General features: G+C 31.4%; 1 protein-coding gene across 1 annotated transcript; it reads right to left on the reverse strand.

The window, feature by feature from the left end:
- Positions 1–2,429: 2,429 nt before the first annotated feature.
- LOC127728523 (arylsulfatase B-like) lies at positions 2,430–19,113 on the reverse strand. The gene is made up of 14 exons (XM_052235944.1): positions 18,998–19,113; positions 17,203–17,314; positions 15,334–15,385; positions 14,788–14,891; positions 14,343–14,449; positions 14,010–14,068; positions 13,366–13,467; positions 10,425–10,488; positions 9,174–9,271; positions 8,667–8,803; positions 8,311–8,369; positions 6,797–6,923; positions 6,416–6,546; positions 2,430–2,657 (listed from the first exon to the last, which is right to left on the reverse strand). Exons 1-14 carry the CDS (start codon positions 19,092–19,094, stop codon positions 2,485–2,487), a joined length of 1,422 nt encoding a protein of 473 aa, XP_052091904.1. The 5' UTR covers positions 19,095–19,113; the 3' UTR covers positions 2,430–2,484.
- Between the last annotated feature and the right edge of the window lie 1,772 nt (positions 19,114–20,885).

The raw sequence follows: 20,885 nt of genomic DNA on the forward strand, positions 1-20,885 counted from the left end.
TATTAAAATTTTTATAGAGACATTTGTTGTTACAAGGATCATTAACATTACACCGATGGTCATTCATTCTAAAATTGAGTCTTTGTCAAGTTTCCTCGACGTAGATCAGTCCATAAAGAGCACATTCAATACCGTACACAATATTGGAAGCAGTACACTTTAAATCCTCATGACTGTGTGTTTTGTAACTTTTGGTGATCAAACTACTTTTAAAGTGAGTATCAGATTTTAGTACACCACAGGTTTTACGATTTTTACGGCTACATTTATAAATAGAGCAATATCGTAGGTTGTTATTGAAATCTAAAATATCTGAAAGTTGAGCAGTACAGGATCGAATATCAACAAAATTGTCTGAATTTTTATAGAACAACTAGGAATCAGAAGACTGCACATGCGTTGTTTTCATTACATCCTTTAAGATGATCCTGGGGACACCTGATATAATTGGTGTTGTTGTGTCCTTGACAACATCCGATTGACACCTTTTTATCCTGGGCGACGTGTCATCCGGTATAATATTATTTATTATAGTTGTATTCATGCTGTTTGCCTTCCGGACTGTTAGAATCCTCGGGGACAATTTAATATTTATATGTCTAAAATTCCTTCATTTAAAAAAGCAGACAATGTTATATAAATCAGCTTTTCTAAAACTGTATAATTCTTAATAATGACATAAAAGGGAAAATACCGATTTTCAATTGGAAGAAAATGGTTCTTAAGTTTCATAGACTATACAATTTAGCACATATTTACATCCCAAATATTTTTTTTTAATTCACGGTAGATATAGTGTCTGGCTGGGATCGTGTATTTTCGAGTGAATAGGTCCCCTTTTTGTGTGGATCAGGTTTTTTTCGGGTGATTTTACATGCGATCAGAACGATTTACTGTTATTTCGCGAGTATAATAGTTTTATTAATGACTGTTTTCATCTTATTCTGAATGCTATACATGTTCTGAGCATAAAAGAAGCACAATTTCCTTGTAGTTCACAGATAATTCAGGTTTTATATTGTGGGCTTTTTTGAGAGCAACATTAAAAAAGTCCGAGTTTTTCGAATGAAATGTGAATATGAAAGAAGACATTCTTGGGTTTAAAAACTGATTTTTTCTAGTTTGTACCTGTAGTTTAGCGAAGACAATATTATTTTTTCTTAATAAGTCACAAAAACATATTACTTTGTTGATCATTTTAATCCTTTTTAATTTGATGACAACTTTCTATTCTGAAAACATTTTAACATAACCTTGCAGTATTACGATATATAAGAAATCACTGGGTCCTTTTTAAAACGGTCTTTCGAACCGAGTACCTGGAGTCATATTTTTTACAATTTCATTTCATGCTATCTTTATTCTTACAGTCAATAATATTTTATGATTGATATAATTTACAGTGACGAAAAACCATAAAAGCAAGAAAACTAGGAAAAGCAGTAAAAAAATCAGAAAATTCAATATAAACCCAACTATTCTTCTAAAATTGACCCTCCGCCTGCCTCCCCAAATATAAAAAAAAAGAAATAAAATTAAAAAAAATATTACAATATCATTCGGATTGAATATTTAGTCTACACCTAACTCAAAATTTCAGAATTATTTTTTATGTTTTTCAAAGAATTTTCACAGTGAAAACGCAGAACCCAAAAAGGCCATCATATTTTATTTTTCATTTTTACCTAAAGAATGGTCGCCTAGCTATGTAGATAGTTATTTTTAACCTGCATATATCTTTTAATTTGCATTAGTTTTTTGAAATAACATATCTTTGTGTTAGCACTTATGATTAAATTTTATGACCATGGATATCTTTCTCCTTTCATTGACATTACTTGACAAAGAAGCACATTATCACATTATTCGCTGTTTCAATTATGATATGTCGTAATACCTGCATACCATAGCATACTTACATTTATGAACCATTAGAAATTCGACTACATACAAAGTTAGCTTTGATTCACATTAACATGACAAAAAAAAACTTGCAAAAACTCCGACAGCATGAGTTAAACTTTGGTAAAAAATAAAATCCTGCTATCTATGATGAGTTTATTTAAAATGATATGTACGCCATGATTCAAGTATCTGGTTCTAATCTTACACTAAATACTTGATGCTGATTGGTTATTTGTCAATTGCCTTCTCTGAAACTACTAGGCCGACGCTTTCTAACTTAAACCGAATTTAATCTAAAAGATATCAACCCTGTCTATTTAGGTGACATAGTTTGTATGTAAATGCGTATGTTTGTTCCACTTTATCTTACGCTGCAAAGGTGATGTACAAAAATTGTATTGCATTTGAAATATGGTATTTTTTTATGGAATGCACATCGAAAAGTTATCTTTGACATGGAATAAAGACAGAATAAACGATATAAGGATAATGAATGAGGAGAACAACAAACAAATTGAATAATCTAGTGTGTAGATCTTTTTAATAATTTCTTTAATCTAAGGTTTTTATCAATAAACACTAACACCACCCAGGTGTCCAGTAACCATTATAATTGTTTGGATTCGATGCAGGGTCTGGTTTCTCTGTTAGAGGTGGCACTATATATTTCCTGTATTCATTAAGCCTTTCTTTCATCTTTTCTAACATGCTGTGCTCTTTGGTGTGCAAATTATTGTGTTCATAAGGATCATCTACAAGATTTTATATAAAAAAACAAATTATTGCATAAAACAGTTTGACTGACTTTCTGAAAACTTAAATGTGTAAACGATCAAAATATATATCATATAATAAAAATTAACATACCAAGACAACAATTAAGGGACATGACTTAAGAGAACAAAATGGAAAATAACGAACTAGTAAAACCAGCTCTACTTAAATAGATGTTTTAAAAAATCTACTAACAAGCAACTGCTTACTCAGAGACGGATTGAGTTCGGGAATCACTTATAGGGCAATATTTATGGATAATGCATAGTCCTTCTCCTAACGTTGCTTTGTTGATGACCCCTTTCAAAATCCAGGATCCACATCTGTTTCTTTATCATTGAACTTGAGTTTATCAGGAACGTGCAGTTGTTTTTAATTTTATAATTGGTTAACGGCGTTTGATTTTGTCAGTTTTTATGGACTTCCCCTTTATGAATTTGCCTTTGAGTTTGGTATTTTTGTTATACTTTTTTATCAACGTATATGTGTACTTCCAAAATAGCGGATTGTCCTACCTATTTACTAGAAGAAGAACTTCAGGTTACTGATCGATTCATTTGATGATTATGCTAGAAAATGGGTAAAGCGAGATTAAACAAAACTGCAAACTTTATCTGATTAGATCAGACCATTATGGTCATGCGTTCAGAGACTCAATCGAAATCTATGACGTATAATGAGAACATGGGTTTCTAACCATGTTCAAGAACCACGTGGTTGTTGATGTCTGATCCTCTATTCACGCCAAATAGATGTTGTTGTTCTACCAGACAAAGAGTCTAACAAAATCGTTTTATATGCAAAAATCATTATTTGAGATCAAAACTGGGAATCTCAAATATGCCCCTACACCATCAACGAAAAATAAGATTTTAGAAAATCACAAGTTTGTCCTTCTCTCCTTTGTGTTTAACATAAAAAACGAAAACGAAAAGCTCTCGTCTTTATACTGAATACCTCTTCCTCACAAAAAATCTTCATTTCGAATGACATATGGCCAGGCCGTCAAGATGTTCGATTCACATCTTGTAACGTTCTTATCCCCATTCTTTCGAAAGTAAAACCTGGACTTCAGTCGTAATTAGGTGATTTCAACCGGCTGTGTCAATCAGATGTTTTCTTTTAAATTCGAAGATCTATTATAAAACCTACGATCATTTCCAATTGAAAGACCGAATACTAGTACATCCTCTCATATGTTTTCCTACAGAAATGAGAATCGTAGATGCAAATATCTTGCTTTAGGACATGAAAAATCTTATTATATGAACAGCACAGATTCCAAAACAAAATACACCAAAGATTAAATCATCAAATTATGGATTTTTTTATCGACATCATACTAGTTCAGTTTGGTGAGTTGATATTTCAACAGACATTCGGTATTCAAATGGGTACAAATATGCACCCTTGCTAGCCGACTTTTGTGTTTTTCGTCATATGATGAAAAAATCATACAAAACCTTCTCAAAGACAAAAAGAAAAAATCTTGCAAAGATCTTTATAATTAATTTAATATATTGATGATTTTCTCTCACTAAATAGCTAACATTTTAGCGAGTGAAAGTCTCCCACATAGTCCAGAGAACTTGAAATTAGGGATACTTCCGAACTAACAGCTATGTTTCATGTCTTGATCTCTTTATCGATTTTTACATAAATGGACAACCTCAAACTAGAATCTATGACAAACGTGACGATGTCAACTCTCCAAAAGTCAAAATTCTTAATAGGATCATACCTTATTCTCAATCTTATGGCGTTTGCATATCTCAAGAGAAACGGAGCATACCTAAGGGATATTCAAACTCATAAGTCGAAAATATAGTGATACGCCATGGCAAAAAATAACCAAAAAAAAGATAATGGTATGCAAAACACAACAAAGAAAACTAAAGACTGGGCAACACGATATCCACCAAAAACCGAGGGTGATCTCGGGTGCTCCGGAAGGGTAAGCAGATCCTGCTTCATATGTGGATAAACTTCGTTCACAGTCATGCTATACGAATTTCATTAGCAGGGGTTTTCTCCTTAACAAAAATTAGAAATGAGTAAGAACCACTTCATAAATTTACGGTCACCGACAGCAATTAGCTGAACGCTAGAACAAATCTGTGTTTCGACTCACTAGCAACATGTTTTTGCAGTCTTACTGTTTTTGATATCCTGTGGTGTTTTTCGTTGATGGAGAATATGTTCGTTGTTTGCATGTTGTGTCGACTATTATATTATTTGTTTGTGCGTTTCTCTGTTATGAATGTTCTTGCGTGTGTTTGTGCTGTATTTCTGTCACGTAGTGTTTTAGCGATATTTCTTAACATTGTCATAAAGCGGGAGGTTTGGCATGCCATGAAACCAGGTTCAATCCACCATTTTTTCTTAAATTTGTCCTGTTCCAAGACAGGAATATGGCAGTTGTTATCAAATAGTTCGTTTCTATGTGTGTTGGCGGTTGTTTTTGTTGCACTTCGGTGTTCCTGTTGTTCCTTTGTTTTCCTCTTATAGTTGATGTGTTTCCCTCGATTTTGGTTTGTAACCTTGATTTGTTTTCTCTAAATCGATTTATGACTTTTGAACACCGGTATACTTCTGTTGCCTTTATTTAAGCCTTATATACTGTTGTAGTCTTGTAATCAATCATTTCACCAAATGATGTCCCATTCCAATTTGTGATATATTTAGGTAGCAATATACAGTTAGGAAAAAAATAAAAAAAATATGTATATAATCAGTATCTTCAATAGATTTGATATCCAGTAGATATGGTTCAAGATGATTTTTTTTTTGTATCCATGGCAACAACCTGCATGTATTCGCTATAGATTATTTTAAAAGGAGGGGGTGGTAAAGATGTCACATATTTTCCCAAAATATGTCCGAAAGTAGAATTTCCATCCCTTGTAGTGATACCTTTTCTGAATTTTTTTTTGAAAAATTGCGTAAAACAATTCGCGTGTAAAAAAATAATTTCTGGATCTATGGCGGGTCTGGCTACGAAATTACGGACAGTCAAACAGAAAATAGCCAATAAAACATTTTAAAAAGTAATTTTGCTGTTCTTAATAAACCCACTTTGAAGGCACAATTAGTCATCAGTTTTCTAAAAATGAATTTTATTGCACACTAACTTTTTATATATTTTAAATTCCGCGGGGCCAAAATGCTACACTCCTAACTGTGTATTGCTACTAGTACCTTAGAATGAGTCTGGATTCGCACGACGGTTGATGCAGACAAAGCAGGAGATGCATACCCTATCGTCACTTCCTGTCTCGATCAGATTTGTGTTCATGAATTTCTCTCAGTTATTGGTTGTTACATTGATTGTCTCATTAATCATTTTTTTTGAATATTAACATCGACTAATTACTTTTGACTGTATTCCTGACTAAAGAGATTCCTCAAGAAACTTTATTATAAACAATTCTAAAATATATCTCTCTGTTTTGACAAATATTCTCTTCTCTTTATTCCGGCAAGAACAAATACTGTAATGTATCTTCCATTTTGAACTTATATAATATAGGAACTTGTATACCATGAAAAATTCACTACTGATTTTTCTGACAGTTTACGATAAGATTATCATGGTAATAATGTTGCATAAATCTATATAACAAGCAATGGATTATACATTTCTCATGAAAAAGCTAACTAAACAATTGTAACGATCTTGCTACCACCAACCTATGTAATGCTGAAGTGAAGTGCTGATTGATTATATATTATTTACCTCTCAAGTTATACAACTGATAGTAGGCTACTTTTGGTTCATCTATTTTAGCGTCTTCCTCGTTCTCAGGAACAGGGTACCAGCCATTCCATGCACCAGCAAATCCTTCTATTAACTTGTAATCACCCATTCTATAGCAAAAAAAGTACATGTAATTGTTTTATGTAGTATAACATTAGTAACCGGAAAGCAACATTTTGTGAAATATTACATACATTATTGACTATTTAGAGTATATCACAAATGTAAACTTGAATCTTAAATAACATAAACAGACACAATTAAATAGTGTAAGTTTTCGGCATTATTTACCAGTATATTTAAAAATCATTCATGAAATTATAAGCCTTAAAATGTCTTTCTATTTTGCTATACACTGACCTAATAGCAGCACGCCCAATATAAGGTACTACAGAATCGTCGAGGTTATAGATGAACTCCGACCTTAAGGAGGATTGAACTCCATCACTTATGCTTGGCCACAAATTCACACCATCAATTCCACTTACTTGAGAAAAAAAAAGATAAATCCAAAGATTAAAATGTTACACGAATATTCCATTTTCACTAATTCAGAACAAATGATCATCCATTAAAATTGAGGAAGACGAGAGTAGATACAGTTAGTGGGTTCACATCTCAGCAAAAGTGTCTCAAATATTCAATTTTGCTGATTTGATCATTGATTCAATATCAATTTTCTTAATAAAATGTAACGTTTTAAACCAGTAAAATGTCTAAAATGTCAAACATAATAGTAACAATGTTGAAAGCAGTGCGACCGAACCAAAGTGAAGATAAAATGAAGTGACAGTATTATATTACGGCTCAACTGTTTAAGCTTGTCCTTATAGCATAAAATTAAGGTTTTTCCATGGCAAATTTGAAAAGGGAATACATTTGTAATTTTGTTTTAGATAAGACAAACACACATTTCGAACTGGTCTTTAAAAAGTCTATTACATTACTTTATGTGTTTGTAAAGACAATATTTCACCAGGGAGCAAGCAAATTCTTTTATTTAAGTACCAATCTACCTACTTATCAGACAGTGGGGAATACATGACTTACAAAAAACCCGCTCAAGTTTACATTAACTTAAGTTCAGAATGTATAATGGTTCATGAACATAACATTCGTTTCCTTTTCTTGTTCTGGCATTTTAAGATATAAGTTGGTCGATATGCACTAGAAATTAACAATAAAGAGGAGCTTACTGTGTAATTTGTTATCATTCTAATCAAAGCTTATCTAAATATTTCTCGGGTTATCAGACAGTAACTCAGGATGCGGGTAACTTCAAAAAGGATGGTTATGATGGCCGTTTTTTTCGGTCATGTTTTGAAATTCTTCTAAATTGCCTGATTCTTACAAAGAGTGGCACTTAATCTCCGTGTCTACCTAACAGACAAGAGAAAATTAAACTCGTTAGTATTTTATTATTTAACGAGTGCAGAGATTTTGAATATCTATATATAGTTTTTCAATGTGTATGCAGCAAGCATATACACACGGAAAATTTGTTTAAATGCTTCATAATTTTTCAGATTTTCTTTTGATAAGGGACTTCCTGTTTTGAGTTTTCCTTGGAGTATTTTTATCATTTTACTTTTTACAAGAACCGCCCGAGTGTCATTCTGCTTTTTTGTTAAGTCACATATTTGTCAAACAGAACATGTTTATGTCATCGGCTATGTCTCGGACTTTGATCTTTCACAGAAAATGACCAACTATTATCTAATTTATTCATAGGACTTCAGATTTGAAACAGACTGGAATATATATATACCTTGACCTCCTCCAGACTTTGATCTTTTACAGAAAATTAACAACTATTATCTAATTGATTCATAGGACTTCAGATTTGAAATTGACTGAGATATATATATATATACCTTGACCTCCTCCAGCAGCAGAGAGAATTGTTGGCATCCAGTCCACAGCATGAATCATACTAAAACAACAATATTAAAGCAAACAATCAACTCAATATTTGAAGTCGTTTTGTTAAATTTACATTTTTGTATAGATTATCAAGTCAGTTTTGAAGAAAAAATATAATTTGTAGTTTATTTAATACATTAATTCGAAAACAAATCAAGTTTATTCTGTTTTTAATTGTTTTAGTAACAGCAAAGCAAATACACCATGGATAATGCTACAATTCATACTGGCATAATGTTTCTTTTAATAATTGGCATAAATTCTCAATTCTCAAAAAAGGTACTACTACTACTATTGAATTTATTACCCGTCAAAAACAGTATTAGGTTTCTGAAGTCCCGAACCGTATACGAAAGCTGAAGCCCGAGTTCCTCCTTCATATACTGTTGCCTTACTCCCTCTCAGTGGGTAATTATTCCCAGAATAGATTGGCCAACCACCATTCTAAAACATAGTTCGTTTTTTCCTTTAAAAATAACTTTAAACTAATTTGTATAAGATTAATTTGTAAACACTTAGAAACTTTCAAAGTAGTGAACAAACTCTACATCGATACCAGGATAAACTTTTTTACGCCAAACTATCCACCAGAGTCAAAATGACTTGGATTTATGCAACTATAGGTAAATGTATGACCTTCAACAATGATCATCGTGAAATGTTCCTCAAGACAACTGATGACAGTAATCAAATGACTTTGTATTGTATTTCGTTAACATATATATAAACACGATGTTCGTATTCAAGATTAAAAAAGATATGTAAATATAGTTATGAAAAAAAAAATATACTATTCAAACTTGCATAATCTTACATCTGAAGTAAATATGATCAGGGTATCTTCAAACATTCCGTTACGCTTCAGTGAATCTGTTACCTTTCCAATGGCATCATCCATTGCTGTTACCATTCCTGTAAAATCAAAACTGCATTGGTCTTGTAAGTCAGTTAATCTTCAATGGCCATGACATAAGAAACTCAATTCTGAGGAAAGTTTCAGTACAAAATGTATTGTGTAATATTAGACCTGCTTTCCACTTTAACAAAAAAGTTATTACATCTATGCAATAGAAGAAGTGTTGTGTAGAAGTCAGTTATACATCAGAAAAAGTGAATACAAACAACCAATAGAATCCAATACACAATAATCAGTGATGGTCAAGCTTTAATCTAGATCTAAATTGTCTATCCAATAAATTCAAATTGAATTGCCTTATATGAATTGAACAGAACTGAAAACTAATGCTGGCATGATATTGCATATTTCCCCTTGACTTGAATTTGTATGCTGTCACTAAGTCAAACACCGACAAAAAATGAACTAATTGAATATCACAATAATTGTAGTGGTGACTACACTGCCTTCAATAATGAACAAAAAACAGTCCATTCTAAAGAAAAAGGGATAAAAGGATACTGACTTAGATGATTGATTTGATGAGTTAGGATGACACGTCATTAGTCATCATTTTAACATTTAGTCCTGAGTTCTCTTTCACCAGAAAGTGTCCAGTTATGTGTTTTAGATATGAGTGTCAAAACTCTCATCAGCTAATTCATAGTAATATGTTTCAGTTTACAAATTATAAACATAGCCATGAGCTGACTATTTGGTAAGAAAATATAAGTCTTTTTGATCGAGTTAAGCCATTTCAATTGATACGTTTTAGTGTGTCATTTTATGTTGTAATGTTACACTACTGTCTGAGGTTAGGATTAAGGTTGGCGCCTGTTAAAACATTTCAACCCGCTACATTTTTATGCACCTTTCCTAAGTCAGGAGCCTGACGTTCAGTTGTTATCGTTTGTTGGTGTGGTTCATAAGTGTTTTCTCGTTTTTTATATAGATTAGACCATTGGTTTTCCTGTTTGAATTATTTTACACTAGTAATTTTGGGGCCCTTTATAGCTTGCTGTTCGGTGCGAGCCAAAGGCTCCGTGTTGAAGGCCGTACTTTGGCCTATAATTTTCACTTGTTTTACTTTGTCACTTGGATGGAGAGTTGTCTCATTGGCACTCATACCATAGCTTTGTTATTTATATTTACAATTATAGAGAATATTACCCGAAAATTTTCGTCTTCCTTCATTCTTTATGTCTTGGTACATATTTTCGTAAATTTCAGGAACCTAAAATATAAATAATATTTACTGTCGTTTCATTAATTTTGGTGGCTATCAACTTTAGTGGATACCAATTTTCGTGGACTAATGAAAACTTGCATGTTCAAAGATATTCAATTCTGTGGTTTTGTCGTAGTCTGCATACAAGCCTATCGAAAATTTGTCAAACGTTGAACATTTGAAGTCGTGGTTCATACGTACCTCCGAAATCCACGAAAATTGGTATCCAGCGAATGATAATGAATCGACATCAAGCAAAATACCACTTAGTTGTGAAACATTATTTTCCTTATAATTTGCCAATATTTTGTCGTTCATGCTAGAGATTTTCACTTTTCCACTTTGTTTTTTAATCATTTACTTTGGTAGTTTGTATTTGCTGATAGAAATGGAGAAACATTTTATAAATTGTATGTGTCCGAAGCGCTTTTGTAAATTTATCTTTATCAAGCGCTCAAAGTCAAATACATTGTATTTGTAAAACAATGATGTTTCACACCTGAATCACATGAAGAGCTATATGAAAAGGCTTTTACAAATATTATCCAAATACAAATACACCCACGGTCAACTTTGCATTTTTCTATTTAAAAACATAAAGAAGAATATGCTATGAATATGTCAGTACCGAAGCATAGACTACTGATCAAATAACCTTAGGGATAGTAGTCGACAAGTAGCGGTATCGACCTAAAGCTAGAAATACGAAGATGATAAATTGTAGGCGTCCAAGCTTCATCAGGGACGCTCAAAGCCAATGATGTATAGCCATAGAAAGATGCAAAGGGCCAAATATTTTAACGAGAAATATGTTTCAAATGAGCGTGTGAAACAATTGATAAACATGATTTCATTGTTTGTGTCAGTGATTGGTTGTTCAATCAGTCTGCAAGTGTTCACACCTTAAATGGAATATCAGTGAAACCAAAATTAAATTTGATACTCTAAAAACCAAAAAAAAAAACAAAAAAAAAAAAAAGCATGTGTCGCCGAATTGTCATTTATAAAAATATACATAATTCTAACTCTAAGTGTCAAAAATGTAAATTTTCTCTCCAATAGAATGTTGCATCTGTTGACATCCCACCCTCAAGTTAGTAATTATTGTCTTAAATAGGCCTTGTTGTTTCAAGGTATACTCATCCATATGCATTCGGTGCTCATATTAAAGAAGCCAGCATACTACATTTCTTGAGGTAATCTAATATAAGTTTAGACGCCATTCTCCTAATTAGATCTTCTTTAAAAAGTAACCAGCAATTATTAAATAATATTATTTTAATGGTACAGTTTATAAGAATTAATATGAACAGCAACAACGACCATACTGGCAATACGGCGGTTTATTTTTTGAAAATTACTTATCAAAGATACCAGTTAATAATCTAAGCATGCGTTTTGGCTACACAAGACTCAAAAATGGCACTCGAATAAAAAAACGGGAACAAATAAAATTTGAAGTTGAAGGGCACAGTTAACCAAAATAAAAAAGTGGCAAATATGGATAAGGCTATCTAGGGTGTGGGCGGAAAACCTAAGAGTTTCGAATAATTCAGCATTTTATGAATAGCAAGTTGACGGCATCAATGATAGTTCATGTCAATTCAATAGTGCTATCAACTGGAATGATGATACCTTCTTGGACGAAACGTCCACCAACATTGGTATCGACTAAATATTCGTAAAATTCCATCAATAATACTATAGGTATATAATTTAGTTAGTCTGATTTGCATTTCGTCTACACAGAACTAAAGCGGCACTCCAAACAAAAAGTTTTGGAGGACAAATAAAACAAGAAGTTAAAGAGCAATGAGAAAACTAAGAAAATCCTTAACGTCAGTTCAAATCTGTCTAATGCCATCTATGCATTGGGGTAAAAAAAATTACTAAGAGTTTGGAACAATTCAACATTTTATGGACTGTAAATTGTATGAAAATGATTATCAATACTATATGTCAGTGAAGAGGTGAAGACTTTTGAACTGGTGATACCTTATTAAGGGACGAAACATGCACCAGTAGTTGGATCGACCCCATGGTTTTTTAAACTCGGAAAGGATACCAAGGTTATGATTTAGTATGCCAAACGCATGATTCGTGTATCAAGCTATGGCACCCGACTCAAAACAGCTGGAAGGCAAAATCCAATACAAAGTTGAAGAGCATTGAAAATATGAAATTTCATAAAACTTTGTCAATGTTTGCTTATGCCATCTATACATTAGGGTAGAAAACCATTAGAGTTTCGAATAATTAATCATTATATTAGCAGTTACACAAAATGATTGTATCAATTATAAAAATATAGGTATGTATTTTCTTTTAACAATTTGAAGCGAAGTTTAACCTCTTATATATATCTATAACTTTGTTCGGAGATTAAAATGCATTTTTTTCACAGGAGATTAATTAGTTGTGTGTGCATGTCCGGTGGCAAATATTTCATGCAAATTCAGGACAAATTGAATGTAAGACAATATATATCGTATATTCAAAAATACAGTTATCAGATAATAACAAATATATAATTGCTGTTTCAAAATAACTTTAAATCAGCAATATTACCTCATTAAACAAAATCTTGGCTTACCAATTCTAAAAACCTCAATTGCAAAAAGAGGATTTTTTTAATTAGTGTTATCGACTCGCGAGTTGTCCCAATTATTGTAACTGACATGTGACCACACCATGTTAACTATTCAAAAACAAATAGGGTTACACCAAGAGCAAACTTAATGTTAATGTCCTTGCAGTATCAATGTCAATGGTGATGGTGTGTGCTTTCGCAATGTTCTTGTTGATTTTTTTCAGCGTCACTTTCTTTTTGATATCGGTTAACCTGTAAAGCAGAAATAGAACAACATACCAGTGACAACTTACCTCTATTGGTTGATGAACTGACTGGAAAGGAAGGTACAAGAACATTGGTTGACTTTTGTTTTGTTGAGTGATGATTTTGTCTGCTCGTCGGGCATAGGCATACTGTAAAATGAAAAAAAAAACCCACAAAGTTGACAGTTTTCTATATATATAAATATATGGACTTGATTTTACTGTCTTTTTAAGTGGAGGTACAGAGACAAACACAATATATAACATTCTATTCACTTTGTTGTCGGCAACAATTTAGAGAATCATGACGTTTTTTCTACGTCCGTCTTTCATTATCGTATCATGTTTTTAAGTGTTTGTTTAAGGTAAGTTCATGTTTGCAATAAGGTAATTCCTGCTCATATCAATATGAAACTTTATACAAATGTTCATCTTAAAATATGAATTTTAAAGCATATGGAAAAATTCAGGTATTGAAACAAAATGTCCCTGTTGACTTGAACTGGCATTGTAATGGTGCTTTTGTTTTTTTGTAGTTCGTTGAACAGGTTTTCTTGCTAGTATAGATCGTGTTTAAGGCTCGTTAATACACCATTGTTTAACTAATAGACCAGATCATTACACATACGCACATATATATACCAGCACACGCACACACTTCATAATCTTTCCAAAAAACCTTGTCATCTTACCGTAGAGTATTCGTTTGGTCGTATTGGTTCTTTATTATCACGGAAATCTGACCCATTTACTGAAATAATGAGAAATGAAATTTAAAATATCAGAAACACACGTAGCAGTATTAATCTGACGTCTAATGTATATGAATTTGCATGTTTATTTTCAAATATGATTTTGTTAATTACTTAAATTAGACAAACATAGATCAATCTCCTACTTAAAAAGTGTTCTATTATCATTTTACTTTGTAGATTTGACCTATACATGTAGTGCATTTTGTAACGACAGAAATGACTATTTGATATATATTAGATATATTTACATATTTTATGTCTCAGACTTACAAATTGTATAGTTATAGTAATCTTCTTTTCCGTTATAATATCCATAAAATGTATCAAATCCACGGTATGTCGGAGTACATTCCCATTTGCACATTCCTAAATGCCATCTGAAAGACATAAATACATGTTTTATTCGCGTTTTCTCGTTTCCATTTTTGAGGACACATAGCTTATAAACAGATTATTTAATAATCTTAAACTATATGTGTATAGTGATTTTCATCCAACAGTTCTAAAATATTTCAGAATTATATCAGTAACCATTTTAAAAAGCTTTGAAATCAAAACTCAAAAGATCAATATGGGATATGATAGAAATGACAAATCAGGAAAGAGTGTAGACTACAAATGACGTACACTTGCGTCAAGGAAGTAAGTCTGTGACTTTGTTTTATTGACTTCTTGAAAAAAATACTAATTTAAGTAAAAAACATAATTTCCATACTTTCCAATCATATGTGTTGCATATCCAAGCTCTTTCAGTTTCTGTGGCAGAAGTGTTTGATTAAGAGGTGCACATGATGGCGCCTCTGGTCCAATGACAAAATTCTGGAAGAAACAGCAAATTCAATGGTGATATTTTATCAAACATAAAGTTAAATTGTTTTAATATAAAACGTCTCACAATTTCATTCCCAGTAAATTAAAGGTAGTTGACGTATAATGCTTAAACTTTGCATTTTTACATTTAAAAAAATAGTGTAGGCTAAATATTCAAACGTGCATCCTATTCTAAAAACTCCGGTTTAGTTGCGCATTAGCAAAAATATTGTTGTTACCTTACAGTTCAATTCTTTTAATTGCAAATTTTAGAAAAAAGAAAAAAGGATTGTAAATATAATTTCGTCCGGAATATCATAAAAACACAAGTCTCATTCACTTAAACCGTGTGGTAGTTATCGGATTTATGGTTCATAAATACTCGTCACGGTTTTGAGTAGTAAAAATTTCGTTTATTAGAAAATGCCTACTACAAGAGAAATTATCTTACCTGTAATCCTGATTTGAATGGATAAAATCCTGATAAAAAGGCGCTTCTTGACCTAAAAGAAGAAAGTATTATTCGTTCACAAATTCGCATGCACGAATCTCTAAACATGAAAAGCATACAAATATTTCCATAAATATCATACCTGTCCATATATGATCTCCTAAAAAAAATAACATATTTAATTCATTAAAATTCAGTTTTCCTTTTTTTTTTTTCTATGAAATATGATATATATGTTACAGGCGTTTTGTAAAATGACTGAAAACTTTAAGCATTGTCTGCACTGACTGCAAGTTTCAGGCATTTTATTTATTGACTGAATTTTTTACAAAATGACTAGAAAATTTAAAGGCATTTTACAAAATGCCTGAAATTATTTTAAAGAATGAAAGGTTCTCAGAAACTGATCCATTGAAAGTATTGAACAACAGAGCAGTTTTATCTTTGATAATTAATGAATTGTAACTCTTGCATTTAAAGAGTTTTATTTATTAGAAATAAATTATATACTAAATTGTTTAAAATTCACATAATCACTGAACTCAATAATTGTTTGCAACTGGAGAAAGCTTTTTAAGGTAAAATCCATGCTATTGATGGGAATTAGTTTGGCTGTGGAGGATGTATAAATTGCATTTTATTTATAAATGGGTACATTAAATATGATGCCCCTGTAAGGCGAGTGCGGAGCTCTGCACGTTGAGAACTATTTGAGCTGTCCCTGGAAGGCAAATTTAGACATCAATAACTGTCAAACCTACAATGAATTTGATGGAATTTGGGCAGAAGCTTAATTATGACCAAAAGACAGTATCTTCAGTAAAATTTTAAAGATATTTTTTTCCTTTCACTTTTCCGTTTTTTACTGATAAATGCACATCAATTACTTTGTCAAACCTTCATAGAATTTTATGAAACATAGACTGAAGCATTTTATTTATGATTAAGAGATAATGTCAGGTGCAAACGTTTGAAAATTTTATTTTTATTTCCAATTTATTTTTCTAATAGATTGATTTAGCTTTTATACAGCTAAATTTCAGATTCAGTCAAAAGTTAAAATAAATTACTGTGTCAAATTTTCATGAAATATTCTTTTTTCCCTATTTTACTGACAAAAGGACTTCAATTACTTTGTTAAACCTCCATAGAATTTTATGAAACTTTGACAGAAGCTTTTCAATAAAAAAAAAACAGAAAATGTCTGAAGCAAACCTTCAAAAATATTGTTTTTTCATTTTTAGTATTTTTCTGATAGATGGATTTATGTTTTTACAGTTAACATCTACAGGCAATCTGGGATTAAAATTTTTGACGTGATCAGTTAGTATACCTTCATAGATTGTTATGAAACTTGGACAGAGAATAATCTTTTAAAAAATAACATCTAAAGAAAATGTTTTATTTGTTTTAAATTCTGTATTATACTGATAAAAGGACTAACTTTTTATTGTGAACATTACACCTTCAAACTCAAAACAGCAATCGCAGGCAAGACACATGGCTCCGAAAAACCTTTACAAATTTTCTACAAATTACCTGAAAATGAACAGGCAGTTTGCTGTATTGTGCTTCAAATTTCCGTCATTGTACAAAATGTCTAAATTTAGAAAATGTCTGTAACATATATATATATATATATATATATATTTGAAACAGTTGAAAACGCATTTCACTAACAAATTTCACAAAGTGATATACAGGCAACGCAGGTAAAATAATCATATTTGAAAGGTTTATAAAATCTAGGGACAGGCAACCGAAAGTTGTCGTATTAATCTAACTTAACATTCTGAAGCTATGTTAATAGCTCCAGACTCGAGCATGAAACAAGGTCTTTGTGCATTATTTGTAGTTATGAATACCTACGGAGAACAGACTGGTTGTACATAAGAATTGTTCAATATCATCCCATGCTTTGCTAGATAGTTTATGTTAGGAGAAATAACAGCCGGATTACGGAATCCTACATCGTTCCATCCTGAAACATTAAATACGTAATATTGACTGATGATATAAAAAATGTTCAATATAATTATTAACATCCAAATATAAGTGATCTAAACTAAATATATATTAACTGACGGGTCAGGTGTTCTCGACACTCGTCCTTATGGGGTTTAAAAGAGAAACTAAATTCTACAGTAACAATCCAAAACGTGTATTGATAATAGACAGACAACACCATGGACAAAGAGAAATAATGCACAGACGAAATTTATCTTCAAAGCACTATATAAACACTGGTTCAAGTCAGGTAAGATTTAACTTTTAAAAAACTAAAAGGATAGAACTAGAATACTGTGAGGTCAATGATATAAATGAATTTGTAAAAGAAATGAACTTGTAACCATGTACTAAAGTTTTAACTATCATTATCCTTAAGGTAAAAAATGACTGTCTTTTTGTTTTTAGCCAGTCGTTTCTGGCTTTAATCGACTGGAAGCAACTGCCATTTTTACAGCATATAACATCGATTTATATAATCTGTTTGTTATAGTATAAACATAACAGTCTTTCTAAATATTAACCTCGACTGTAACGGACTTTACACATGGATAAACAGCAATTAGCCAATGCCATTTCTAAAAAGGAGACTTCATGTTTATAATCTATAATTCATAGTCATTGACGGTCTAGGTTACAAGTAATAAACAATTGATTTTTCTATAAACTTTGAAAACAAAGAGATAAGAAATGGATGACTTTTTTTTTTAGAACAAGAAGATTAGAAATGATTGTCTCTGTAAAGTTTGAGTACAACTAGATAAAAAAATTATTGTTTCTTTAAATTTTGAGAAAAAGAATATAAGAAATGAATGTCTCTATTAATTTCGATAACAACAAGATAAGAAGGTATGTCTCTATAAACTTTGAAAAAAACTACGTAAACTATAAACTATAAACTTTGATAACTATAAAAGAAATGGATGTCTCCATTTTCTTTGAAAACAACAAGATAATATTGGATGTCTTTATAAATGTTGAGAACAATAAGATAAGAACGGATGTATCTTTAACCTTTGAAAACAACAATATAACAGATGTATGTCTCGATGAACTTTGCGAAAAACTAGATAAGGAATGAATGTCACTATAAACTTTGAGAACAACTAGATAAGGAGTTAATGTCTCTATACAATTTGAGAAATATATTAGAAATGGATGTCTCCATATTCTCTGATAATAGCTAAAAGAGAAAAGATGTATTTATAAACTTTGAGAACAACTAGATAGGTAGATAAGAAATTATTGTCTAAATGGCAAAGTCATTACAGCATATAACCAACAGTTTATGGTCATCTTAAAAATCAAAGTGTCTTTCCAGTTATGCACATCTTTAATGCAAGAAAGGAAACATGGCAGCAACTAGTAGAACATGATGAGGACATAATGACATAAGGACAGACTGAGCTGGTATCAAGAAATTTGTAAGGTTGACGTACAATTTTGTATTTCTAAATCGGCACTTTAATTTTATCTATTTTATTGCTCGTTTTGAAGCCTGCAAACACTTTACACTCTGATCCGACCCTGTTATAAAGTTCGTTCAAAAATATACCCGAACAACATAAAACGTGTTTTTTTTCTTCAAGGACTAACTTCAATGTTTTGTTTTGTAGTACTTCCTTGATTTTAACAATCATGTTAGAAATAAACTTACCCAAATCATCTGCCACAATAAACACAATATGTGGTGATTTTGATACCACGCATTTAAACAGTGTTAAAAGAAGCAATCCATACACAAACACATCCATCCTTAGTCTAATGGGTAATATCTATCAAGTAATATAGTAAATATCAGTTATACAAATATTCAGTATTATCAGAGGTTTTTGCATTTACATATGGTAAAAGAAGATTTGTCGTAGTATTTGTTAGGCAAAAAAAGGATGAAGCTGTTTCGATATTCTAAGCCTATGGATTGTTTTGTAGTCTATATTTTTATTGGTACATACTTAACATTAGGTAAAGCCAAAATGCTAAAGAAATCGGTTTTTTTACGTTTGTTCTGCTGTCAAACTATATGTCCTATTCAGATAGATTATTCGAATTTTACAAATATAAATACTAAAAGAACTGCTTAGTATCGGGTCTATGCACTTTGCAGGGCTGATTAAATTGTTGTCAATTTGCACTCGTTTTGAATATGCATGAACATTTGCCAGGGGACGTCAATCAATCGGTGTACAGTAGTGAATAAAATAAAAAGAAAAGAAAACGTAAGATAGATATTTCTGCTTAAGTTTTAAATATAAAAAATCAAATAATAATAATCAAATAATAATAACCGCAGAGTAAAAGATGAATAATAAGCAAATGACAAAAATCTTTAAAAAAATGTACATGTGAGAGCAAAAAATAAAACTTGAAATGATGAATTTGGGTCCCCTCGAGTCCGTAGAAGGAAATACTGTATGCAAATTATACATGTTGTTGTCGGAAATTCTGCTTAGTTTTTTCAAGAAGATATAAATGGTACATACTCTATAGAATTACTATCAGCTTCCCCATTCTCAATTTCTCCAAAATTTTTTCTTCAATATACAAATGTCAATATATGTATATATCTAATTTATTATTGTCTTAAGACAATCTTACGTTGGATTAGATAAATAGTAAATATTTGTCTAATGATTTGTATGTACTCTGACCATCACTCGATAGTACTTATTTGAACATGCAGTGTAATACAATCAAATCTAGAGGCTTATGTAGAAATACATAATTGAATTAATAGACACTGTGCTCTTCGCATTGAGCTTTTGATGAGTCACTCCAAGTCACTTTGAAATCAGTGTCTTCAGGATTTACTTTACCTGACTTATACTTAAAAGGAAAGCTTTAGCATATTACTTGTGCTTTCTCCATAAAAATACTGCTGAAAAACAGAGATCTAACCAAATGTGTGTTATTGGCAACCACTAGCAGTAAACGCTCCATCGTGCAGTAAACCCTATTTTGAAACCAAGTTTTAAAAAAGGTATACATATGAGAACTGGTTATGACGATTTGCTCTCAAACGTTAAATGCAAAACTGGAGAAAAACTTTTCATAGTCATTGTCATTGGTATCTAGATATAAGAATTAGTTTATTGTCATTGATATCATGATATAAGCATCAGCTTATTGTCATTGATATGTAGATATAAGCATCAGCTTGTTGTCATTGATATCTAGATATATGCATCAGGTTATTGTCATTGGTATCTAGATATAAGAATCAGCTAATTGTCATTGATATATTGATATAAGCATCAGCTTATTGTAATTGATATCTAGATATATGCAACAGCTTATTGTCATCGACATCTAGATATATGCAGCAGCTTATTGTCATTGATATCTAGATATATGCATCAGCTGATTGTCATTGATATCTAGATAAATGCATTAGCTTATTATCATTGATATCTACATATATGCATCAGCTTGTTGTCATTGATAATAATATTGGTTTTTCTGTTAAGTTATTGCCATGGGTCATGTCTAATTTTGTCTAAACTATGAGTAAAATGGTCAAAGTGACATCAATGCACGAAATTTAC

This window comes from Mytilus californianus, unplaced genomic scaffold, assembly GCF_021869535.1.
Source record: "Mytilus californianus isolate M0D057914Y unplaced genomic scaffold, xbMytCali1.0.p SCAF_2, whole genome shotgun sequence".
Classification (NCBI taxonomy): domain Eukaryota; kingdom Metazoa; phylum Mollusca; class Bivalvia; order Mytilida; family Mytilidae; genus Mytilus; species Mytilus californianus.

Bases quoted from the DNA above. Each gene is read 5' to 3' on its own strand.
- LOC127728523 (XM_052235944.1), bottom strand. From the start codon at position 19,094: ATGGATGTGTTTGTGTATGGATTGCTTCTTTTAACACTGTTTAAATGC. The intron at 14,892-15,333 runs GTAAGATAATTT...TGTTTCTTCCAG, and splicing joins CATTCAAATCAGGATTACAG to AATTTTGTCATTGGACCAGA. The intron at 6,547-6,796 runs GTCAGTGTATAG...TTTTTGCTATAG, and splicing joins ATTGGGCGTGCTGCTATTAG to AATGGGTGATTACAAGTTAA.